The sequence below is a fragment of the Phyllobates terribilis genome, unplaced genomic scaffold (assembly GCF_046119375.1).
Source record: "Phyllobates terribilis strain yellow unplaced genomic scaffold, ASM4611937v1 Scaffold_2__4_contigs__length_985480577, whole genome shotgun sequence".
Taxonomy (NCBI): Eukaryota; Metazoa; Chordata; class Amphibia; order Anura; family Dendrobatidae; genus Phyllobates; species Phyllobates terribilis.
The window spans coordinates 857,329,305-857,354,852 of NW_027362762.1; the positions used below are offsets into that span (position 1 = coordinate 857,329,305).

Below are 25,548 nucleotides of genomic sequence, written 5' to 3' on the forward strand. Positions count from 1 at the left end.
ACATGACTCTGCTCAAATATTCACTTGGTCTGCAAAAATAAAAAGTCATGTGAACAGCACCATAGACTATACTAGGTGCGTATTCTGAATGCGGTCCAATAGCAAGTATATATTGTAATATAAAAAGCATTGTATATTTCTAAGTTACCTCGCTTTCCTTTATGTGCACTGTATATCTGACAGTCTTTATCTCCCGCTCTTCTCCTCCCCCTCCATGAATACAGTATATTGACCCATGTGTGTGATTGGACTCGGTGGTCACCGGTGATAATAGGCCGCTGCGCTCTCCATTATTTGAAGGGGGTGATAATTGACAATAAGTGCCGTCTGCTGATTGTGTTAAAAGACAGATTTGGCCGGTATCTCTCGCTGTGCAGACGTCTGCATAAAAGACAATATAACAATTATCAGTTAGTTATGGAGTTTGTCGCTGACTCCATAATGTGTATTTTATCTCTCAGCCTGGTTATACAGACATTCACCAGTGTTTCTTTCTACAGTAGATAGCGCAGTGTTGTCTTGTGCTAATTATACCTCATATTTTTTGGTACAAGTTAGTGGTCTTTCTTCAGACCATCATAGACAAAACTTTCAACAGAAATGGTCGCTGTTGCCATAGCTACCAGTAAGAACGGACATGTATAAAAGCTGGAGTCTTGTTGCTATGGACAACACTCACTATTCAAGAGCTCATCAGTGCTGCCTCTTGGGGGCCATATTATTACGCTGGCTATATTTGAAATCCATTCAATAATCGCCCCTTTAAGTATTTAATTTCCATATATCATTTTATCAAAGCCTTCCCCTTGTGTGTGTCACCAGAGATTACCCATGGCTCCTATCCAAAAACCCTTTTGCAATTCTGTTTCCAACTAATGAAACCAACATGTCTGTCAGTGAAACCACAGTGAAATTGATAGTAATGTATGTAATCTTATGTGATAGATGTATGCGCCTGTCTCTTGTTTGGGTCTCTGCCATCACTAAGCCCATGTGTATCGGTAGATTCGGCCTGTACTCGTACAATCTCCAGGACAGTCCATATATAAGGCTTTAGGATTAGTAAGAATCGGGGGGCGACGTCAGTCTGTGTGTCGGCGCTCTCGCCACAGATTTAGTAGTCAGACGTTATAGATATTTATGCAGTGCCCAAATACATATCATGTGTTATAATAATCAGAATTTCACTATACAAGAGGGCTGCCCTTCAAAATATTGAGTTTCTTGCTACAGACTTGGCAACTACATATTGCAGGGCAGCAATGGAGAATTTTGAAGCGGATCTGTCCCCAAATTTCACCATACAAGTTGTATACATAATTGAATTGACCTATTTAGACCTGATAAAGCTGGTGTGCTCACTTTGAGAATCCATGTGGTTGTATAATCCTCAAAATAAAATGAGCTCGACACCTAAAATGCACTTTTTAATATTAGGGATGTCAAAAATAGTAATTTATTTATCCATTTTGCGGTATGATAAAGGGTGCGCCTAATTGGCTCCAAATTTATTCTGCAGCAGGACAACTACCCCAAACTTACAGCCGATGACATTAAAAACTATATCTCCAGCGTAAAGAAGAACAAGGAGCCCTAAGGCTGTGCGCCCATTATGCGTTTTTTAAGCGTTTCCGCAGCGGCAATTCTGGTGCAGAAACGCTTAAACGCTTGGTAGAAGATCTGCTATTTTCCCCAATGATAATCCGCATGTGCTGTGCACATGCTGCGGAAATTTCCTCTGCGGATTATCATTGCAGAAAAATCCGCAGCACTACCAATTATTTTGCGGAAGCGCTGCGTTTTCGCCGCCATTGACTTGCATTGGAACACATGTCATCCGCATCACTGAATCTGTACATGCGGAATCCATGCCTTTAAATGTGCGGATGATACCCGGGTCTGGAGAAGAGGAGACTCTCCTCCGGACCCAGGTACCATAGTACCTGTAAAAAAATAAATAAAAATAAAATAAAAAATGTACATTATATTTACCTTCTGATGGCCCTCGGTGTCCTTAGCGATGCGTCTCGGCTTGCCGGCAAATCACGGTGAACTCAAGGACCTGCCATGACGTCACTTAGTCATGTGACGGGTCACGCGACCGCTGACGTCGGCAGGTCCTTTAGTCTACCGCGAGCTGCCAGCAAGCCGAGACAAGGACACCGGGAGCCATCAGAAGGTAAGTATGTATTTATTTTTTACCATTCTTTCGGTCACACTATATAAATCCATGCTGGTTGCATGGATTTATATAGTGTGACCAAGTTGTCAAGCACTTTCCAAGTGATGCTAAAATCGCTTGGAAAGCGCTTGTCAACCCGCATGCGGAAATTCATGTGAGCTTCACTTCCGCTTGTCCCTGGCAGGAAAAACGCATGTACAACCCACATGTACAATTCGCATCCGTTTTTTCTGCCAGTGAGATGCAGAAACGCTCAGGAAAAAATCCGGAGCATTTCTGTATCGTGGGCACATAGCCTAAAAGTGATATGAACCCCCACAGAGCCCCGATCTCCACATCATCCAGTCTGTGTGAGGGGATTATATAAATAGACAGAAGGATTTACACAAGCCTATATCCACAGAAGATCTGTGGTCAGCTCTCCAAGATGTTTGGAACAATCTCCCTGCCGAATTCCATCAAAACTCTGTACAAGTGTACCTAGGAGATTTGATGCTGTTTTTAAAGAAAAGGGTAGTCACCTGAAATATTGATTTTGCTTGCTTTCTTGATCATTCGCTTTGTAGTCATGCAGATATTAAGCGATTCAATATAAGCCAGTGGCGGCGAAAATGCCACGTTTACGCAAAATAATTGGTAGTGCTACAGATTTTTCCGCAATGATAATCCACAGCGGAAATTTCCGCTGCATGTGCACAGCACATGCGGATTATTATTGGTGAACATTGCAGACCTTCTACCAAGCTTTTTTTAAGAGTTTCTGCAGCGGAGACACTTAAAAGATGCATAGTGGGCACACAGCCTTATGGCGTGTAGCCCCCCTTTAATAGTCCTCCATACAGAATAATGGGCCTCACATAGTCCTCCAAACAGTATAATGGTCCCCAGATAGTCCTCCATGCAGACTAATGGCCCCACATAGTGGTTCTGGTGTCGAGGACCAAATATAATCACCGTGCGGGCCAGATTTGGCCCACGGGCCAGAGTTTGACACATGTGCCATAGAGGTACGATAATGCTCATGTCTGATTCCAGGTGACTCTGGCTGCCAAAATTCTGGCATAAATTGCTTTGAAAAGTTGCAAACTTTTAGCCCAACTGCGTTTTTGTGACAGTTTTTCCAAGCTCTGCCAAAATTGGCGGAAGTGGGATGGGGTGAGGGTGTGAAGCCACAGCTTGTCAAATTCATGGTGAGTTATAGCTTTCCCTACACCTGAAATCTTACTCCAGTTAGGGAATGGAATAAGATTTATGACATCATGCACAGAGGCGCATGCCACTTGTCAAATGCTCCTGATTTATGGAATGGTTTGCACCGCTTCATGAATCAGAAGCATCTGACTCCACTGATGAGAAAATTACCGGTATTGATGAATCGGGGCCTTTGGTTGTGAGGGAGAACATTTTACCACCTGTGGCACACAGATGCCATGTAGTTCTTCGCTATGGTCTTGAATATCTTCTGTACCGTATTATACATCCACTACATATTACAATACAAGCATTGTGAGTGATTTTACTAACTATCCAAACTCTGTAGAAAAAATGTATAACATAAATTAGCGATGCAGATTACTAATCCATATCATGTCAAAGAGAACATGTTATTAACCTGCAAATTAACCCCATATCTGTAGGTTTATAGCATTTTCTTCAGGTGACATTATGAACCTGCCCGGCGTCGGAACTTAATTTCCTACCGGTAGCGTGGGTCTAAGTTCCACCGCGGGTTTTTACCCTTTGTAGTTCATAGGGTGAAAGGAGCAGCAAATCTGCAGCATTAGCGTAAAGAAGTCCCAATCCACATGATTTGGTGGGGATTTTCCTCTTCTTAATATCTGCAGTATATTAGTCCCATGTAGACTGAGAATTTCATTAGGAAAGTAGTCTGCATAGAACGTGCACGTTGATCTCCCATCACATCATCATGCTGTTTATCCTTTCAGCCCTCGATGTGACATTTGTAATTGGACGACTTTTTGATCCCATGACACAAGTGTCTGAGTGACCACCTGGGCAGCCAGCATAACTATTCAGCACCTTTATGCAGGCGGCAGGTATTCATGTGCTGCGCCCAGTGTGCACCTGTACATTCGTGTGACTGCGATGAAATACACAGATTTCGTTCTCTACGTGATACATTGTGAAGTGCTGACATCATGGCATCTGTGGTTTATTTCTCAGATCGGTGGTCTGATTGCGGTCTACAGAGCAGATAAGCCGTGCAGCATGTTTATTCTGTACTGTCCTGCACTGATAGCATCACTGCCCTTTTATCCACCTCCTTTTGATAGGTTAATTACCGTTGACTCCATGAAGGATCTAAAGACCCGACTGTAAACAAGAGTTTTCTTGCTGGGTCAGTTGTCCTTATCAGCTTATATGACACAGATTAATAGGATTTTGGCCTTGTGATGTTTTGATTGCTGTGACATCTGTCTGCTTGGCGCACAGGTCACCTAGAAGATGGACAGAGATGGCAGCAGTTTCACGTGTTGTGAAAGCTTGCACAAATCCTGTGTAGTGTGACACTGACCAGAGATCGGTGTTGCCTTTACAGGGTGACAGCTTGGCAAGATCTGAATGTACACACCGACACAGTGCCCCGTGCTGAATGGTTTTGTCATTACATTTTGGAACCATCTCAGAATTTGGTAACTCAACACAAAGCTATAGTTCATGATGCCATAATAAAAGGTTGCAAATAACATGTAAGCCCCCTGGGCAGAGGGTCTTGCAAAACTGTCCCATACTGATCATGGGTATTGCATCTGACTTTTATCAATACACGAAAATGCATTTGACCAAGTACATTTTAAAATGTTGAGCTATAAATGTGGATGTCACACTGATGCAATACAGATGAAAATCGGACAATTTTTCTTAGGCTCATCTGAACCCGACCTAATGCCGTGGGTTAGTAATTTGCAAGAGTGGCACTGACTTCTGTAAACCTGGCTAGTCCTTGCATTATTTGGCTGCTACAGGGTAAGCTGGAACCCGGGTGAAACTTACCCTGGCAAATAAGGCCATGTTCACACATTGTGAAAAATTTTTTAATGTAGATTTGGTCTCGAATCAGCAAGTGTTTTGTGCAAATTTGGCTATGGATTTCATCCAACCCTATTACAAAGCGTGAAATCTGTAGAGAAAAATTGGTATAAACATAAGCAGGCAGCAGACTTGAAAATCCGCAGCATGCTCTGTTTCATCTGAATTTTTTATTCTGCAATGTGTGAATGGGGTTTTGAAAACCTCATTGTACTTTTAAATTTCTGCAGATTTAACTTGCAGAATCCACAACACAAATACTGAATGTGTGCCTGGCCTTAAGCTATGTGCACACGGTACATTTTTGTCGCGTTTTTTCCGCCCAAAAATTGGCCAAAAACACATTGTAATCCTTATCCCAGCATTTCCTATGAGAATTTGGAAGATCTGTGCAAATGATCAGAAATTTTCCTGACAGGATTTCATGTGCGTTTAAATAAGCAGCATGTCCATTCTTTGTGCGGATTTGCCAGCGTTTTTCCTATACAATGCATTGGAAAAAAAACACATGGCAAAAATGCACCAAAAAACGCATGACAACGCAAAAAAAAAGCATTAACAACGTGCAAAATTTCCAAAGTGTTTTTGCTGACAAGAGGTGCAGAAACGCTGCAGAAATTTCTGCAAGCAAGTAAGTACCAATCATGCGCACATACCCTTAAAGGGGACCTGTCATCAGGATTTTATACCCCTTACTTATTGCAAGTGTATAAAGCTGTTTAATGCTGATTAAATACATACATACCTTGCTTGTAAAATTTTAATTTGCCACTTTAAAGAAATCCAGCGTTTAAATTGTATGCTAATAAGTGGGACGGGGCACTTCATTTACAGCTCTCCTGCCTCTACCCCTATTCCCTGCCCATCACCTTCCTGTGGTCTCTGATGGAAAGGTCACTCTTTTTTCAGCAAGTTGCCTTCTCTACCCGAGAGTTATAAATGTAAAACCCTTCAGAGAGGGTTACCGTTGCTAATTGCTGGGGTTAGAGACGCTACCATTTTTAAAAGATGTTGTCTTCAGTAGATCACTGCTTTAAGTGTACAGTCAGATGGCCGTATAAATCACAACGAGATCTGAACACAGTGCTCGGACTGGCTGGCGACTCTCCCAACCCAAGCGTGACAGCTGCATGTATTTCTTTACATCGATCAGGCTCTGGTCGGGAGAGCCGCTAGCCCGTCCATGCACTGTTTTCCGATCACATTCTGATTTATATGGACGTCTGACTGCACCCTAAAATGAATCTGTCAGCAGGATTTCACACACCCAAACTGTTTGTGCTGGTTGCTCAAAGGCAAATCCAGCAATACCTTTTACATGGCCAGTCTATTCTTCCGTTAGGCTGTGTGCCCACGAAGCATTTTCCAAGCGTTTATGCTGCGGAATTTACGCAGCGTAAACGCTTGGGAAACGCTTGGTAATCCGCCCCCCATGGTCCCCAATGACAACCCGCAATGTCAATGCCCATGCTGCGGATTTTTCCGCAGCATTTATGCTGCGCTCAAAAATCTGCAGCATGTCCATTAATTTTGTGGACACGCAGCGTAATCGCTGCCATTGACTTGCATTTCGACCGCGTGACATCCGCATCACTGCATCTGCACAAGCGGATATCACATGGTTCAATGTGCGGATGGTACCCAGGTCTGGAGGAGAGGAGGCTCTCCTCCAGACCCGGGTACCATAGAAATGGTAAAAAAAATAATTTAAAATAAAAAATAATGATTATACTCACCTTCCTATGTCCTCCCGGTGTTTTCTCCGCTCCGTCTGGTCTGCTGTATGGGTAGCGCTGTTGTGAAGGACCTGCCATGACGTCATTGAGTCATGTGACCTGACACATGACTGAATGACGTCACCGCAGGTCCTTCACACCACCGCGAGCAGCGCAAGAGACCGGACGCGGCAGAGATAACACCGGGAGGACACCGGAAGGTGAGTATAATTTTTTTTTTTTTTTTTAAACTAACTTGGTCGCACTACTATAAATCCATGCCGGTTGCATGGATTTATATAGTGTGAACAAGTTGTCAAGCACTTTCCAAGTGATGCTAAAATTGCTTGGAAAAGCGCTTGATAACCCGCATGTGGAAATGCATGCAAAAACGCTTGACGAACGCTTCTACCTGGCCGGAGAAACACATGTAAAAACCACATGCGTTTTTCCTGCCATGGAGAAGCGTAAAAAATATGCAGCATTTCTGCATCGTGGGCTCATAGCCTTACTGAGAAATCAGTGTTTTATTTAATATGTAAAGTAGGCTGTAAATCTGAAACCTCTGTCACTCCAGCTCTATTCCCTGCCCAGCGCCTCCACCTCCTGGAACTGTCAGGTAAGCAAGAGGAGGCGGTGCTGGGTGGGGAGCAGATCTGGAGTGACGGAGGCTTCAGATCTAAGATGGATCTAATGCCTCTTTTGCATATAAATTGAAATTCTAATTTTCCAGCAACTGAGACCAGACTGGCCATGTAAAGGTATTGCTGGACTGCACATATAAGTAGTTAGGGAGGTGAACTCTTGCTGTTAGATTCCCTTTAATGATTTTACTGTAGGTCAGTACATTATGCAATATCACTCGCCAATCCCTTCTTTGCAAGATACTAGTAGATTTCCCGGGCAATTAGGTCATCTGAAACTGATGATTCAGGCGTCCATTAGATTACACAGAACTGCCGCGCTCTGTGTTCTTTTGAGGATGAATAATTGCTAAATGATTCCCAGAAGAAACAGACGTCCTTCTGTTACTTGATAGTGAACAGGGTGTAAATACCCCCTGTGATTTATGTTTTGTAGTATTGTCTGTGCCTTTACACATTCTCCCACCTGATGGTATTTAGGCTGCAGCCAGAGATTCTGGGCCGATATACCCACGTCACAACAGATATACCCACATTACAACATACTGTACCAGCCTTTCTAGAGAAAAGAAATAAAGTCTGCAAACCAAACTTCTCTAAAGTCTTGTTCTCACAGATGAGATTCAGCTCAGTGTTATGTATGTGACTAGTTGGGATTATTGCTCAAAATTAATATATCCTTAAATACAATCACTCGTGAAAAAAATACTCAAGCCCCAAGCACAATGTATTCCTTCTGATAAATCCTACACATTTGAAGCCAGGCATACTGTTGGGTAGTTACATAGAACCAAAAATCAGTGGTTCTTGCCAAAAATCTTATTTGTATCTTGACAGACTGGTTGTCCCCCTCAATATCTACAATGGAGGTAACCAGTGGTCAGAAGTTTAGGATTTAACTTTATCAGATCCTTTGCTTTCCCAGGGGATGAACGGAGCCACATGTGTCTGGCAGACGCTTTTCCCCCTTAGGCGAAGTTCACACAAGGGTTAATTCATGGGCCAGTCCACTACTAAAAAAAATTGTGAATGTGACTGCTTTGTTGCCTCCTCCTGAAGATGGGCACACGAGCTGTGTGGCATTAAGCACTTCCATCCACAAAAAGAAAGCGACTAGTTAAAGGAATTTTTCCACAAACAAAAGTTCATTTTATTCAATAGATCTTGTAATATTAATAACTTTATCAATTGGATGTGTTTATCTCAGCACAGGAACATTTTATTTAATCTTATAAATGTGCCCCTGCTGTGTACTGTGTAATGACTGTGTCTGACCGTACAGAGACATGGTCTGATCATACCACATCTCCTGGGCAGGGGAGGATGCAAAAGAGTATACAGACATTACAGCTGGAGATCTCAGCTGATTCTTCCTGTAAGGTAAAACATTTCACTTCCTGGTTTTTAAACAATGTTTTACCTCAAAGAAATAAAAATCTGCAATCACTGGCTGTAATATCTGTATATTTTTCTCCCCCCCCCCCCTGCCCAGGAGCTGTGGTATGATCAGACCATATTCCTGCACGGTCGGACACGGCCATTACACAGTACACAGCAGGGGCACATTTATAAGATTATCTCAGCACAGGAACATTTAATTTAAACACATCCAGTTGTGAAAGTTATTATTATTACAAGATCTATTGAATAAAATGAACTTTTTGTTTGTGGGGAAAACCCCTTTAAATGCTACGTTTTACGCTCTCCCCACATACACGGATCCACGATGGGCAGTTAGCGCCTAAAATAAGGGTGCAGTAAAACCGCATCCAAAGAACTGCATTTGATACCATAATTTTACTAGCAAAATCGTACCGCCAATACAAAAGTATTTTTAGCAAAATGGCTCAGAATCTATTGCGGCCGTATACAGCTTTGTGATCTTTTCTAGATGTCTTCTCTCCAGGGCTATGGTCAATCACAATGTTCGTCTCCAGACGTTGTTGACATCTGTGATCATCACCCTCTTAAGTCTACACAAAGATTGGATCCCTCTGAAACCTTACAAGTTTTTTCGAAAATGCACATGCCCTTCTTATATTACTATCCTCTATGCATTACTGTCTGTAATGGAGCCTTTCTCCAGGCAGGGAACGCTACAAGCTTTTATACACAATGGGGATATTACAGGCTGTCAATCACAGCTTTCTAGTGTAAAAGAAAGAAAATATGTCCATCCAAAGTCTATTCACACAAGTTATGAGTTGTAACCCTGCTTCCTGAGACCACTAAAAGGTAAATATGCCTGCAGTGTAAGGCCAGGTTCAGACCACCATATGTAAAAAAAAATATATATATAGAATATGAACCAGGACAGTGCGTGCTGCGATATTTATTTTATTTCCATGTTGACCGTGGGCTATGTGTAGAAGTAGAATAGACAAAGTGCATTGGCTGTAAAGGGTCCATGAGCCCTGTTGCAGTCCATGGCACACACAGAGCGGACATTTGCTTGTCTGAATGAGTCCTAAAGTTGTGTGTCCATCCAAAAAAAGGCTGAACTAAAAACTGGCTAAAATATAAGTTTTAACCACTTAAAGGGGTTTTCCTCTACTTTATAACATATTGTATAAAGGCCCAGGGTAGAGAATTAAAAATAAAAAAACTGTACTTGCGGTCCCTTAGCCCTCGCTACTCTGTCCCTCAGTGGTCTCGTGGCATAAATATTGGCATGTGATTGCTGCAGGCAATCAGTGCCCACAGGAAAGTGATTGGCTGCACCTGTCTTCAGGCTGTTTATGCCACGAAACCAACCAGTACAAAGGAGTGGTGCCAAACACTATGGTCCCAACCTGGTCCCAAACACTATGTTTTAAAGTATGGGAATATCCCTTTAAACATATAGAACTGATCCACAGGATAAAATGATAAATGCAGGGAATGGCATAGTTTACATGAATGGTGATCCCAAAGTCCATGCGTAAATGGAAAACTGAGCATGTGCGACCACTGCTCCATTCACTCTCTATAGGAGTAGCGGTCGCACATGCTCAGTGCTGCTCCATTCGCTTAGGTGACTTTGGGTGCTCCTTTCCTGAGATTGGTGGTAGTCTCAGTGGCATTACACAAAGCATTTATACATTTACCCTCTACTTGTAAATCAGTGATGCACTTGTTTTACACCTCAATAAGCCATATACATACACCCGGAGAATTTTTTTTCTTTTTGCATTTTATCACTCATTTAAAAATAAAGGGAAATAAATAAAGTTTCATCCGTATTACGTTCCAAAGCCTGTTCATATTACATCTGATTTAAGTCTTCTCTGTTTTACAGATGTTACTATTCTGGGTCTTTTCTATTTATCTGTTTCTTGGAATCGGCATCCAATGATGGATACTGTGTTTTTATCCTTATGGTTTCTTGCTCTATGCATGTCCATTCGCTATATGATTCGAGTGATGTAGACCACTGATGATAGCGGGGTCAGTGTGCAGTCCATATTGCACTCCCTGTAGACTAGATAGAAAGAAGTCGTAGGAATTTGCCTTGATGCTGTGCGGTATTATGTTTTTGCTTTTTCTATACTTGTACACCTGTGTGGTTTACAATATTATGATCTTCCATTTGTAACTCGTCATGAGAACCAGACTGCGTAATTGCTGTGCGAGTTCCCTCCCTGTGCTGTCTGTCTCAGGTCTGTTTCTCCAGTTGTGATCTTTTTCCTGTGACTGTCTTATGTTACTGAACTGCCTCGGGTACTTTAGTGGGATGGAAACTTACACTATACACTAGGTGCAGAGACTATGGGAACCTACCACTATCATAGCAAGATAGTGATGGTGTAAGGAGGTCAAACCGAACCTAGAGTCGCAGGTGGCAATTTCCACCGATGTAGAATGAGCATTAAAATGTGCAGTTTCTTAGGGTCCAACCTAGAGGATTTGCAGCTGTCACTCGGACCTTGCACCTCCACATAGCCTCACATGTGAGACTCACATAATGGTTTATGTTCACACCATGTATGTAGATAGAAAGTGCACAGAGTATATCTAATACTCTTTAAGTGGGAAATGTAACAGGACGAGCAAACATAAAATGTAAGCCATGTGAGATGAAAGAAACATAGTAAATGGCATGTAAGCGCAATTACAAGTTTACACCATGGATAAATATTTTTTTTATGAAATGCTGCAAACTTCCTCTGTATTAATTCACTGGAAGGGCAGTAACGAAAACTTTCACATGCCTGATGACCTAAAACAATGGCGTAGTGAAATATCTGCAGTCATGTAGAGGCTTGAGATCTCCGCACGGCACTGTTATAAGTGATGAGAACGCCCCTAATGCCCGCTGTACTCTGTCCTACTATTCATTAAATATAGTGATCATATAACCAGCCTTAAGGTTGGGTGTATTCAGGTAGCCTAGATATATGTCCTTACAGTTTAGGTAAGTTTGGTCTTGCCACTATGAAGAAAAAAAACAATTACAGCCATGTTGCAACACTGGGTCTATATGTTTGCAATCACTTTTAACCTGTGGCCAAAAATCCATCAGGTTTGACAATGTCGCCATGTAACATTGTTGCCTTCCTGTCGCATAAATTTTACTTGCAGATTTCTGCCGGTAAAATTTGCAGCTGATTACAGTCACAAGCGTAGGTTGAGATTTTATAACATTCATACTGAAATTAGATTGACACGTGGTGTGCATTTTTCAATCTGCATCATATCCGTATCTGTTGTGCATTGATGCCACAGATTTCACCCATTCCAATGTAGCAGAGATGAAACGGTGGTGAAATGGCTGCATAACCAGCGTGTCACACATGCGGATTTTCCTGCTGATTTGCAAGTGAATTTTTGGACCTGCCTAAGTGCTTGTTCACACGCTAAGTTTCTTTTTCCATGGAATGACAAAATGCTGCATTTAACAGTACCAGCAAACTGAATGAGATTTATGAAATCTCGTGCACATGATGCTTATTTTTTCCTTGCAGATTTGAACCATCAGTGTGTTTCTTTTTCAAATATGCAGCATGTCAATTATTCATTTTTGCAGTGTTTTTTTTCACCCATTCAAATGAATGAGAAAAAAATGCAAGTCAAAACATTTCAAGAGTGCACGTATCTTACGCAGTGTTTTTCCTACCAACACTGTTTTTTCCTGCTGAAAAATCTGCTACAAATACTCAACATGTGCACATAGTCTAACTGTACAGATTGCTGATCTTGGAACACACAACTGTCCGCATAGCACGGCTCCCCCCCATGTTATTCATGTACCTTCAATACAAGGTTTTTTAATGTTCTAAGATGCCCTCTTAAATGGGTATTTCCATCACAGATATGTCCCATCTGTTGGGTCTGTGATGGGAATGGCTCGTTATAGAAGCCGCTCTTGTATTTTCTCACGATTTTATAAGTGAATAATACACTTTTCACCTTACAGGCGCTGCTGCTTTTATTGTTTCTTTAGGCATCAAAGTGAGCGGTCATGAATGTTGTATCAGCTGCTGATCATGTGCTGGAAGCCAACAAAGCCAAGCTAAACTGCTCCTAGCACGGCTCCTCCTTTATTCTTGTGCTCAGGAACATTTCTATCAGTCCCTGGAATAAGTCTACAGCTCGTTCTCATCCGGAAAGTAATGTCTCTAGTTCTGTGTGCAATTCTAAGGGAAAATCTGCAGCCACAAAATCTGTACCGTATGGACATTTGTGACTTGTATAGAGACTCTTGGATTTCCACTTTTCTCCTCATACTCTTACAGCGCTTAAAAACTTTTTGATATTACATTTCTGCAACTTGTGGGGCCATGGTCTTGTGGGGCCATGGTCTTGTGGGGCAGGATGTGCAAACAGATCAGTCCACATAAAGAATAGTTGTACAGTGACATGAAGTATACAAAAGACCCAATTAATGGGGCAGTGATCACCAGAATGATCCTAAAACGAATCGAGCCTCAATTCCTATATTAGTGCTCATTATGAGCTGTTTATTTGGGTGTGTTAGGATCCTCGGCAACTTTTATCCCTCTTCTGAAACCTGCTGTCATCACTAGCTAAAATTGTGTCTGGCCGTGCATTTACTCCCCACAGTATTACTACACAGATTAGGAACTACTCTAGCATCAGGGTGACCTAACTATAACGTTCATATGTGCTAATGGGCATATGGTCAAAGCTTGACTAGGGGCTTGTTCAGACGTCCGTTTTTTTGTTTACGAGTGCCATCTCGGTTTTTCACGGATGGCACCTTGCAAAATAGTGAATGGGGCCTGTCATAGAGGAAAATTAAAATCCATAAAGACCTCTCTGGAGAGGGGACCGATCACTCTCGTATTGAATATGTAGGATTAATTATAACTGGGGAAGTGAGAAGCAGCTGACACTTCAACCTCCATTGAAGTAGGAACCTCCTAATTACCTGTCAGTCAATTGTGTAGTTGTCCTGACGATTGGAGGCAGCAGAGTTGTGTCCTCCTCCTGACAAATTGGTGGCAGCAGTGGGATCGGGGCTCCCCCATCCCCCGCCTGTTATCCTAGACAGGGCAATTCACATGTTCCATGCAAAATCATGGAGACCGATCCAATATTGATCCTCATGTCGGATCAAAACCAGCAATGCAATTCTGTGGGTCTGTGTGAAAAACAGACGACTTGGATGGCATCCAATAGTGGTCAGATTTTTTTCAGACTGCTAGGAAAAGATGAAGAAACTTTTTTTCTTTGTTTTTCATTCCAATAAAATTTGATGGAACTCGGACTAAACGCTGATGGTAAAAACTGACACACTGCCAAACTCCGACACTGATTAAAGGGAGAAAAAAAAACTGATGAAACCCAGACCACTTTTCTCATACGTGAAAATCATTGTCTGAATAAGCCCTTAGGCTGAGGTTACACGGTGACAAGTTGCACGGCCAAACAACGCTGTATGCCGTTGCTACATCGCGGCTTAATGCAGGTGGAAGGGAAATGCAAAATACCATGATAAGCAAGGCGCCAAAACTTCAGCTTGTTCAGAAATGTTGTGACTGGTCACGGTACCTAATGGTTCACAGTGATATTCCATTCACTTGCATTATGCTGCTATTCATAAAACGATCTTGTCACTGTGTTGCCTCAGCCTAAATGACAAAACCCTTTTAACTAAAGCCCAGTGCTGATCACCGGGACAGGGCTTACCCTTTGTGTATTTATCTCATCCTTAAGCCTTATTCGGACATGAATGATTTTTGACGTATGCAAAAAAAATGGTCAAAGTGTCAGTGTCTTTTCAGTGTCAATTTTTACAATCAGTGTTTCATTGTATGAAAAAATAAGTTTCAAAGCTTCTATATGTAACTTAATGTATATATGGTGGGGAGTGCTGCCCATCCATCAGCCTCATCATACAAAATACAGCTAGGCCTTTAGAGCTTTATAAAATAGCAGTAACCCGATTGTTATGTGAAACAGGACAATATAATCTGGCGTTATGTAAATCCAGTTCAGATTCCAGATGGTGATCTTCTAATCAGCCCATGCCAACCTCTGCATGGCGTCATTGTGAAGGCTGACTGAAAACCCTGCGCTGCATGTTCGCTCTGTGGCAATGAATAGAATAATATGAAAGCCCTCGGTAGTCTGAAATGCTTTTCTTATACAATGCCCTGCGTACAGGAAGCTATAAATATCCCCCCAGCTTCATATGTATACATATTCAGGCTTTATTGAAAAGATTTCTACAGATAAGCGCCCTGTTACACCATATAATACCTGAATAATCCTTCACTATTCACACTGCCGAGGTTCACAGTCAGAAAACCCGCTCTTATAGAACTTAAGACAATTGCATAAAAGGCAAACTCTTAAAGGAGTTGCGTTTTTTTTTTTTTTATTGCTTTCAGAAACTGCACCACTCGTCTGTGGTCTGGTTGGACTGACAGTTCAGCCCCATTCATTCGAAGTGGGCAGAGCTGCAAAACCAGAACCAGCCTGTGAACAAAGATGGCGCTGTTTTACATGTCACAAACAACAAAGCCGAGAGGGAGCTGTGAGAAATCGGCATTTACTTGCGGCCTTTGAACCGCACACGTTTTGTAAGTGGCGTCTGTGTTCTGCTTGTGGTTTTCTGCAAGGAATCGGTCTTGTGTGAATATACTGTAACTGGAAAAATGATTTTCGGGGTCTGATTATCAAGATCTGGGTGTGTTTTAAAGGGGTTGAGAAAATGGAAAAGTGCTTTTTAAAAACAAGCAACTTTGCAATTTACCTCGTAATACGAAGAACGTAGGGAATTCTATAGTTTAATACTTGTTACCTAGGTTATACTGCAGAGGTGGCTGGTTTCCTAGGCAAGAAGTGCCCTCTTGTAAGTCTTGTTCTGGCCGGCTCTCCTCTAATGCTGCAGAGGTAAATCTGCCTCTGCTTGAGAGAGTACACAGATCAGACCAGTGGCATGGTATCGCTGCTGTCAATCTTCAAAAATGCAGAGTCCCCTGCTAGCAAAAAGATAAGTTATAATACTTAAAGGGACTCTGTCAGCACAAAATGACTGTTCAAACCAAATGCCTAGTTTGGACAGTCATTCTGTGCTGACAAAGTCCCTTTAAGGTGGCCTTATACTTTAGATAAATGGCTGACAACTATCTGACCTGTCTGGCATCACGGCATCACCATGTTGTGTACCCGCAGGATACCTGTTGCAATATCCAAATTCTCTACATGTTCCACTTATAGTCCAATTCTGATAATAATTATACAACAAAGAATCTGGGTTTATGCAATTCCCTATGGGATAGACGTAATAATGTACTATGTGGGAACCAGTTTGGCCACTTCAAGAGCCAGTTTAACATTTTATTAGTGACCCAGCAATATAACCTCAGCAGAAAGTTACCCAAAAAGTTGAGATTTCTCTTGGCCTGCAAAGGTGATGCCCACTAAATGCATGGTTTACACTTAGATGTGTCAAAATTTGTTAGTACCTTTCTGTTAAAGTAAAAAAAATAAAAACAATGGTCACTGAAATAACTTGTAACTGTCAAAAGGAATTTTGAATGTAAATGTACAGAATATCAACTAATGAAAATCGGAGATTGCGTTTAAATTGTGGTTCAACAGAAAAATGTTAAAAAAACAAACTAATGAAAATTGCCTGGACAAAAATGTTACCCCTAGAGAAGACTGAAAATAACTGGACCATAAGGACATGTTAAACAAAGCTGTGTAATAAACATTACAGGTGTCTACCTATTTAAAGAGTGAAAAGTAGTCCTTGTGCTGTTTGGTATCATGGTGTGCACCACACTGAACATGGACCAAAGAAAGTTAAGGAGAGAGTTGTCACGGGAGATTAGAAAGAAAATTATAGACAAACATGATAAAGGTAAAGGCTGTAAGACCATCTCCACACAGCTTGATGTTCCTGTTAATATAGTTTACAGTCTATGGGACTGTAGTCAACCTCCCTCGACGTGGCCACAAGAAGAAAATTGATGACTAGTTGAACGACTGATAATACGAATGTTAACCAAAGAGCCCAGAGCAACTTCTAAAGGGATTAGAAGTGAACTTCAAGGTGCATCAGTGTCAGATCACACCTTCCGTCGCTGTTTTGGAACAAAGTGGGCTTCATGGAAGATGACTGAGGAGGAATCCACTGTTAAAATCAAATCCTAAAAAAAAATGAGACTAAAATTTGAAAAAATGCACATTGACAAGCCACAAAACTTCCGGGAGAATGTCCTTTGGACAGATGAGACAAAACTGAAGCTTTTTGGCAAGTCACAGCAGATCTATGTTCACAGATACAAAAATGAAGCAAAGAAAACATTGTACCTACTGTGAAACATGGAGGAGGCTTGATTCTGTTTTGCGTCTGATTTGCTGCATCCAGCACAGGGTGTCTTGAATCTGTGCAGGGTGCCATGAAATTTCAAGACCAGGGAGGCTTTTCAGAGCAAAATGTGCTTCAGTGTTTAAAAGCTTGGTCTGAGTCCCAGGTCATTGTTCTCCAACAGGATAATGAATGAAAACACACTGCTAAAACATCCAATAATGGCTAAGAGCAAAGCATTGTACTCTTCTAAAGTGACTTCCATGAGCCCTAATCTAAATCCTATTGAACATATGTGGAAGGAGCCGAAACATGCAGTCTGGAGAAGGCACCTTCACACCTGAGGCCTCATTCACATGTCAGTATTTGGTCAGTATTTTGCATCAGTGTTTGTATGCCAAAGCCAGGAGTAGCACTTACATAAAAAGACTATACTTGAAAGATTGACACCTGTTCTGTGTTTTGGAGACACTACTGTTTTTGGCATAGAAATACTGATCAAAAATACTGATGTGTGAATGAGGCCTGAGACAGCTGGAGCAGTTTGCTCACGAGGAGTGGGCCAAAATATATGTGGGCAGTTGCTGAAGTCTCAATGAGAGTTACAGAAATCCTTTGATTGCAATGATTTGCCTCAAAAATAAGAGAACAATCATTTTTGCCCACAAAAATGTTCATTAGTTTGCTTTTGAATTGTGGTTCACACCACCATATTATCGGTCTGAGTGCGATCCGATAAAACAGCGGATCGCAGTCGGACCAATGTTATTCTATGGGGCCGTGCACATTTCTGGTCTTTTTTTTTTTTTTTTTTTTTATCCTTGGGCCAAGCCAAGGAAAAAAATCTAAGTATTCAGAGTTCGATCTGATATTCAGATCGTTCTCAGCTATGCAAGTCAATGAGTGTGTGGAAATCCTCAAACTGCAATAGGATAACATCTGAGTGCGATTTCTGCAGAATCACACAATGGAGAAGATGGAGAAATTTTGTTCTCCATCTTTTCCTCAGTGTGCTCTGATTCTCTCATCAAAACCCTATGTGAACAGAGTTTGATCAGAGTGTCATTAGCATAATCGACCTGATTCTCTGAGATGAGTGAATCTATGGTCGTGTGACCCTGGCCTAATAGAAGGGTACCAACAGTTTTGTCCACGTATGTATATATGGCAGCACAATTTTTGGATATTTTTGCACATGCATAGAAATTAATTACCCCTTAGGCAATAGATAATGAAGATGTATTTGTCAATGAGGTTATGTCATTTTTGTTGAATATCTATTGAAAAATTACATTTAGATCAAGCTACAGTGCATTGTGAAAGTATTTGGCCCCCTTGAACTTTTCTACCTTTTGCCACATTTCTGGCTTCAAACATAAAGATATAAAATTCTAATTTTGTTGGGAAGAATCAACAAGTGGGACACAATCGTGAAATGGAACAAAATTTATTGGATATTTTAAACTTTTTTAACAGATTCAAAACTGAAAAGTGGGTCGTGCAATATTATTCGGCCCTTTTAGGCTGCGTGCCCACTATGCGTTTTTCAAGCGTTTTTGCTGCGGAATTTTCGCAGCGAAAATGCTTGGTAATACGTTCCCCATGGTCCCCAATGATAATCCGCATGTGCTGTGCACATACTGCGGAAATTTCCGCTGCGGATTATCATTGCGGAAAAATACGCAGCATGTCCTTTAATTTTGCGGACACGCAGCGTAATTGCCGCCATTGACTTGCATTGAATCACGTAATATGTGTGTCAGCACATTTGCACACACAGATATTAAGCGTTTCTATGTGCGGATGGTACCCGGGTCTGGGGAAGAGGAGACTCTCATCCAGACCCAGGTACCATAGAACCTGTTAAAAAAGAATTTAAAATAAAAAAATAAAGATTATACTTACCTTCCGATGTCCCCCGGCCTCCTCAGCGATGCGTCTTGTCTCTTGTATGGCTTGCGGTAGTGTGAGGACCTGCCATGACGTCATTTAGTCATGTGACAGGTCACTCGACCGCTGACATCGGCGGTCGCGTGACCTGTCACATGACTCAATGATGTCATCGCAGGTCCTTCACACCACCGCGACCAATACAACACACCGGACGCATCGCTATGGAGACCGGGGGCCATCGGAAGGTAAGTATAATCTTTATTTTTTACCATACTTATTCTTTTTTTTTAAACTATTACTTGGTCACACTATATAAATCCATGCCACATTGCAAAACGATATGTTTGGCGTAAAAGCAACACAGCTCATCACTCTCAAAACACTATCCCCACTGTCAAACATGGTGGTGACAGCATCATGGTTTGGGCCTGCTTTTCTTCAGCAGGGACAGGCAAGATGGTTAAAATTGATGGGAAGATGGACGGAGCCAAATACAGGACCATTCTGGAAGAAAACCTGTTGGAGTCTGCAAAAGACCTGAGACTGGGACGGAGATTTATCTTCCAACAAGACAATGATCCCAAACATAAAGCACAATCTACAATGAAATGGTTCAAAAATAAACGTATCCAGGTGTTAGAATGGCCAAGTCAAAGTCCAGACCTGAATCCAATCGAGAATCTGTGGAAAGAGCTGAAAACTGCTGTTCACAAACGCCCTCCATCCAACCTCAATGAGCTTGAGCTGTTTTGCAAGGAAGAATGGGCAAGAATTTCCGCCTCTCGATGGGCAAAAGTGATAGAGACATACCCCAAGCGACTTGCAGCTGCAATCGCAGCAAAAGGTGGCGCTACAAAGTATTAACTCAAGGGGGCCGAATAATATTGCACTCACCACTTTTCAGTTTTTAATTTGTTTAAAGTTTAAAATATCCAATAAATTGCGTTCCACTTCACGATTGTGTCCCACTTGTTGTTGATTCTTCCCCCAAACATTAGAATTTTATATCTTTGTTTGAAGCCAGAAATGTGGGAAAAGGTAGAAAAGTTCAAGGGGGCCAAATACTTTCACAATGCACTGTATATATTTATGAGGGTGCCCCTCTGCCCCCATTATTGTGCCGATCAGTGTGGGGGTCTGACATCTGAATCCCCACTGAGTGTCAGAAGCGCCTTCACACATTGTCATTACACTGTGCAGCAAGGTGATCAGAAGTTTTTTTTCGAGAGATCGGCCCAATACTCTACTGGGGAATGGTTTTTGCTGTCAGGTTGTCCAAATTGTGAATGTAAAATTATATAAGAAACACGTATACATGTCCCTCCTGCTGGATCCATTTCTGTGATCTTTGTCTCCAAATCTGTATCATAAACTGCAATAGTGTTTTCCCAAAAATTGTGTGATACTACTCTTAAAGGGGTTTTTGTTAAAGGTGCTGCAGTTTTCTGCACAGAAGTGGTGATGTGTTTGTTATACTTTTCCTCTGTTTTTTACTGAGGTAAAGTACTGACCAAATACTGAACGTGTGAACGTGGCCTTAATGGGTACAAGTTGTGGCCGTGATAAAGTTGGCCACGGGATGGGGTCCTGAGGATCATACAGACCCTTGATAAAGAAGTGAGGGGTTTCCATCACTGTGCGACACTAGGAGTTAGGAAAACCCCTTTTACTTCGTTTTCCCACTTGGCCTTTGATGGATGGCATTTGCCCTGGCTAATAGTTGGCCGTGTGGCTTCTGACACCAAGTGGTTCTCCATACTGTGCGCACATGGGCATCTCGGAGAACCTCTGGTTATGTAGACCATTCCTTGTAAGATTGGGGCTTGCATTAGTCCTCATTTCCCTCCATTGAACTGACTCATTTATGCCAAGTCCTATGAGGACAGCAGTGGTGGTAGTAGTGTATTGATGAGCGGGGCACAGAGGAGTTGTAAATTGCCCCCTCACCCTGGAGCTGGAGGAGGAGGTGGTGAGAGTGATGGTGAGCTGCGCATGCGTGGCAGTCGGCAGCTGGAGCCGGGACTACAGGAAGCGCAGTGTGCAGTGTGCCGGGCTCAGGCTGGCATGTCAGTTCGGGGCTCTGTGCTCGGACATGTTCCTGCCCCTGTGCCGCGGCCAGCAGTGAGCGCACACACGTGTCACCGCGCACCGGCCGCTCCGGGAGCCGTCACAAGTACACGTTTCCACCATAAGTGACATCTCCGCGGGATGTGCAGCCGGAGCACCGGGCAGGAGAGCGGCAGCCGCTGAGCTTATGTGCCGGTGCGGACAGAGCAGGGCGGGCAGCGCTGCAGGACAGGTCCCCATGACAGTGAGCAGCAAGTCACCCGGGGACGGGCAGGAAGGAAGCGGCCACCTCTGTGCGATCTGCGGGGGGAAGATGATCCCTCACTTCTCCGAAAATGCCGTGATCTCCCAGAACACCATCAACCAGCTGTAAGTGACCTGCCAGCATGGCCGGCGACCTGCTCAGCACTGGCCGCCTGCTTGTACATGGGGGGCAGCTCAGTCCTGTTAGTGATCTAGTGATGTGATGGCTCATTAGTGTTCTGCTGCCATGATCGGTAGCAGAAAGTTTGGTTATCTGGGGTCTGGTTGAACCATTGGTTTGTTTAATTGATTTGTGGTCTGGTTAGTGATCTAGTTCAGTGATCAGTGGTCTGGTTTGCTTATCTGTGATCAGTTTGATCAAAATCTTTCCCAATAACTTTTGGAAAATTCATCATATTCATTGCTATGGGGGAATCCACTTGTGCTATCAATAGGATTTTTTGTTTTGTTTTTAGTGCATGCCATTTGTTTGATGAGGATTCTGATGGAATTTGTGCCAAAATGTTCAATCAGAAGGCTGCAAAAGACTCTTCAGGAAAAGAGAAAATAGGACATTCCTGAAGCTTTTTCACTTAAAAAAAAAAAAAAAAAAAAAACCTTGTGAGCATAACCTTATTGATCTGTGGTCTAGTTGGTGATTGTAGCTGGTTGATCTGTAATCTGGTCTGATGATCTGTGGGCTGGTTGGTGATTGTAGCTGGTTGATCTGTTGTCTGGTTGGCCATCATGGCTGGGTGATAAGTAATCTGGGTCACAAGTTGGAGAAACTCTATATGAGGTTGGGACAATGTACCACACCAGTGATTGTTCTGGGGTTTCTTTCCAAGGATCCTCTATTCAGCTCTGATTCCTATTGTGCGTGTGTGCTGCACCATACTGTGGGGACAGTGATGTAAGCCAGCACCATGAAGTTAGTTTTATCTCCCTTGCATCCTTGACAGTAAAAAGAAGTAGAATAAATCAAAGCTGATGAATATCCAGACAATCCCCTCTTGTCCTAGTCTACTGCAGGCGACAGATAATAGAGAGGTGCTGAACTGTAGTGTGCAAAATAAAGCGATTATAGGACTGTGCAGCTACTGCCCTGGGGTCTTATTATCTGTAATTTACTTATTCTCCCTCCTTATGTCACATCCCTGGGAGCTTGTCCCCAGGGTACATAGTTTCATACATAGGACAATAGATCTTGTACAAGCCTCATGCCCACTTCAGGCAAACTTGCCACAAACTCCTATTGATACAGAATGCTACTCAATGGATGTATTTGTTTCATTCTTGCATACAGCAAAGGTCTAGTACAACAGAGGCACTGGATGGCTCCATGTACTTAAATATGGATCCGTGTATGTGTGTGTCTATAGTATATTTGTGTATATGTGTTTATATATAACATAAAGTGTATTTGTGTATAAAATTACACACATGAACACACACACACACATGCATTTTTTAGCTTCAGAACTTTTTTATTCTGCCAATGTTGGCAGTGGGCGCCTGTAGGTCTCCTCCTATAATTTGAGTACAGCATTGCTTGCATTTTGCAGTCCTCACACGCCTGTGTTGTACATTAAAGGGACAATTAGTAAGTATTTTGTGTGGGTTTATGGGCCCTTCTTAAATGGAAGAAGCAGATTGTGTTCCTTGTTCCTGACATTTTCCGGTAACCTCCCTAAATACTACCTGGAAGCTTTTCCATTACTCCACTATTTCACATGAGATGTTCTGTTTTATACGTTGAGCCGTTTTCTGCTGGACTCCTGGCTTTTTGTTCTGGAAACAGGATGTCCTGCTGTATGACTGCTGCAAGCATCAAGTAGCTGTAGAGGTTCGGTTTATGTAGTTCCTATCATTTCCACTGTGACTCACAATTGGACAACTCCTGTTTGGTGTTGGGGTCCTTACACTATAATCTGATAATTCAGTGTCCTGCTGTTAGGTCACCCTGTGATCACTTATTTGCTGGAGTAGCAAGTGTTCAACACCCCCATGCAGCGCTACTATAGGTAAAATAAGAGTATTTCATAGACAACCCATTGATTTCAATGAGAACTATGTAATGCATGGATATGACCGGTCCGCCAAAGTGAGAAATTCTCTTTGCAGCCGCTGTCTGCTGTGGCATTGTGCCCTGTCTACAGCTATTGCATTGTAGCCGAGCACATGACAACTTGGCATCTCTTGGGCTTTAAACATTCTGTGTAAGTATCAACCCCAAAAGTGAAAAAGTGTTAGCAGTGTAATTGTGACCTGTTGACCATTCATTATTATGGTCTCTATTTATGTCTGCTAAAAACAGCTCATTTCCTGCATGGTATAAATCCAGGTTCTTAGTCTCACCTTAGAATACACGGGTCCTCTCAAGGACCTGACCTTTGTAAGGACAGTCTTCTAACATGTCCTAGTGTCCTTTTCTAACTCTGTTCCGCTCTTATCTATCTTCAGCTTCCTGTTTATTTGCAGCAGCGAATTCTTTTGTGGAATATTTCTCTTGTTAGATACTTTTGTAGCAGCAGACTTCCTCTATGGTGGGAAAGTGTTTAAGTTTAGTGAGGGAGATAGAGATAGGGGCGTAAAACTGCAAAAAAATATTACTACTCCAACTCACAGATGTAGCAAAAGCAAGCTTGTCACTTGCAACAGCTCGATGTGATATCACAACTTGTCTTGCATTTTACATAGGACTGCAGGTGTTTCTCTATGTAGTCTAGACTTGACTTGAGGCCAGTGGGAATAAGCTGCGCTAATTGCTGAGTTTACCCAACCGCAGGCTTTTATTTGTCTCTGTGGATCGGAAAGACAATACAAGTGTTGCTGTTTTACTCTTTACTTTGGCCTTGCCTGCATTCAGTATCCAGGTAACCTGCTGGTTATCTTTGTTTGGTTGGATTTTAGGTGGCAACCTTTTGGCCAAGACAACATAGAAACACTTTGTGAGCGACCTTAACGTTCAAGCTATATATCCACCGTGTTCACATGTCCAACGATCATCAGCTAGAATTTATCCAGCAGAGATCTGTTGACTAAAAAGTTGGGCAGACACAACTTTTTTGTCTGCCTGAGAAAAACCGATTTAAACTTGTTTAGTTTTTTGTTTGTTTGTTTTTTAACATTGAAGTCTATGGAAAACTGATCCATTAATTAGCCATCCATTTTTCTTCTATTTTGAAAAGGATTTGTTTTTTGCTACTGGATCAGTTTCAAATGGCTGATTACTTTAAAAGTTCACATGTCTGGTAGTTTATGTTCAATATTTAATTTCCCACCTCCAATGAGCAAAAAAACAGATCCTTTTCACATGGCAGATAAACAGAAGGCTAATTAACGGATCTATTTTCCATGAACTTTTCAATGTTAAATAAACGGATTCAGTTGAAGTCATTCAGGCTGACAAAAAAAAAAAAAAGTATGTGCACAACTTTATCAACAGATTGCACGTGGATCAGTTCTAAAAGATGATTACTGGACATGTGAACGTAGCCTAAAATGTATTTTGTGGTCTGAATGGGTATTTTGGGGTAATAAGAGACACACTAGTTGGTTTTCCCCTCTTTGCCAAATCAGATAGCCAAGGAAAGCATTGATTTCTTCTCCAGGAGACCGCTTTCATCTTCAACATATTATGCTACCTTTTTAGAATGGTTTCTGGCCAAAAATTTTTGGCCTGCAGATCAATCTCGTGAAAGGTTTACATCCTAGACATCCTCTTTAATGTTAATTAAATTTCCCATTTACTGGAATGGTAATGAATATCTTAAAGTGGTATAACAGTGAGAAGCACTTTTCTTTTTCTGTCACTCCTATCACGCTCCATCACTGCGCCCTTTAAACTTGTTTTAACTGAATCTTGTGCAAGGGGGTCCTGTTCTGATGGTCAGTGGGGGTCACATTGGCTGAACCCTCACTGACCTAGCATATCCAGTGATGTATTAGCTTACGGTGATCACCCTCAGGGATAAGGCTAATACA

At 42.1% G+C, this 25,548-nt stretch overlaps 1 protein-coding gene across 3 annotated transcripts in view; it reads left to right on the forward strand.

Moving 5' to 3' along the window:
• The window catches only part of SSH2 (slingshot protein phosphatase 2), a 237,175-nt gene that overhangs the window by 161,848 nt on the left and 49,779 nt on the right, over window positions 1-25,548 (forward strand). Inside the window, exon 1 of one of the 3 annotated variants that reach the window (XM_073667971.1) lies at window positions 21,256-21,687. The exons of the other annotated variants lie outside the window; for them this stretch is intronic. Within the exon in view, the coding sequence (XP_073524072.1) occupies window positions 21,506-21,687 (182 nt within the window). The 5' untranslated portion in view covers window positions 21,256-21,505. Of the gene's footprint in view, window positions 1-21,255; window positions 21,688-25,548 lie in introns of those variants that run through there. 3 annotated transcript variants of the gene reach the window in all.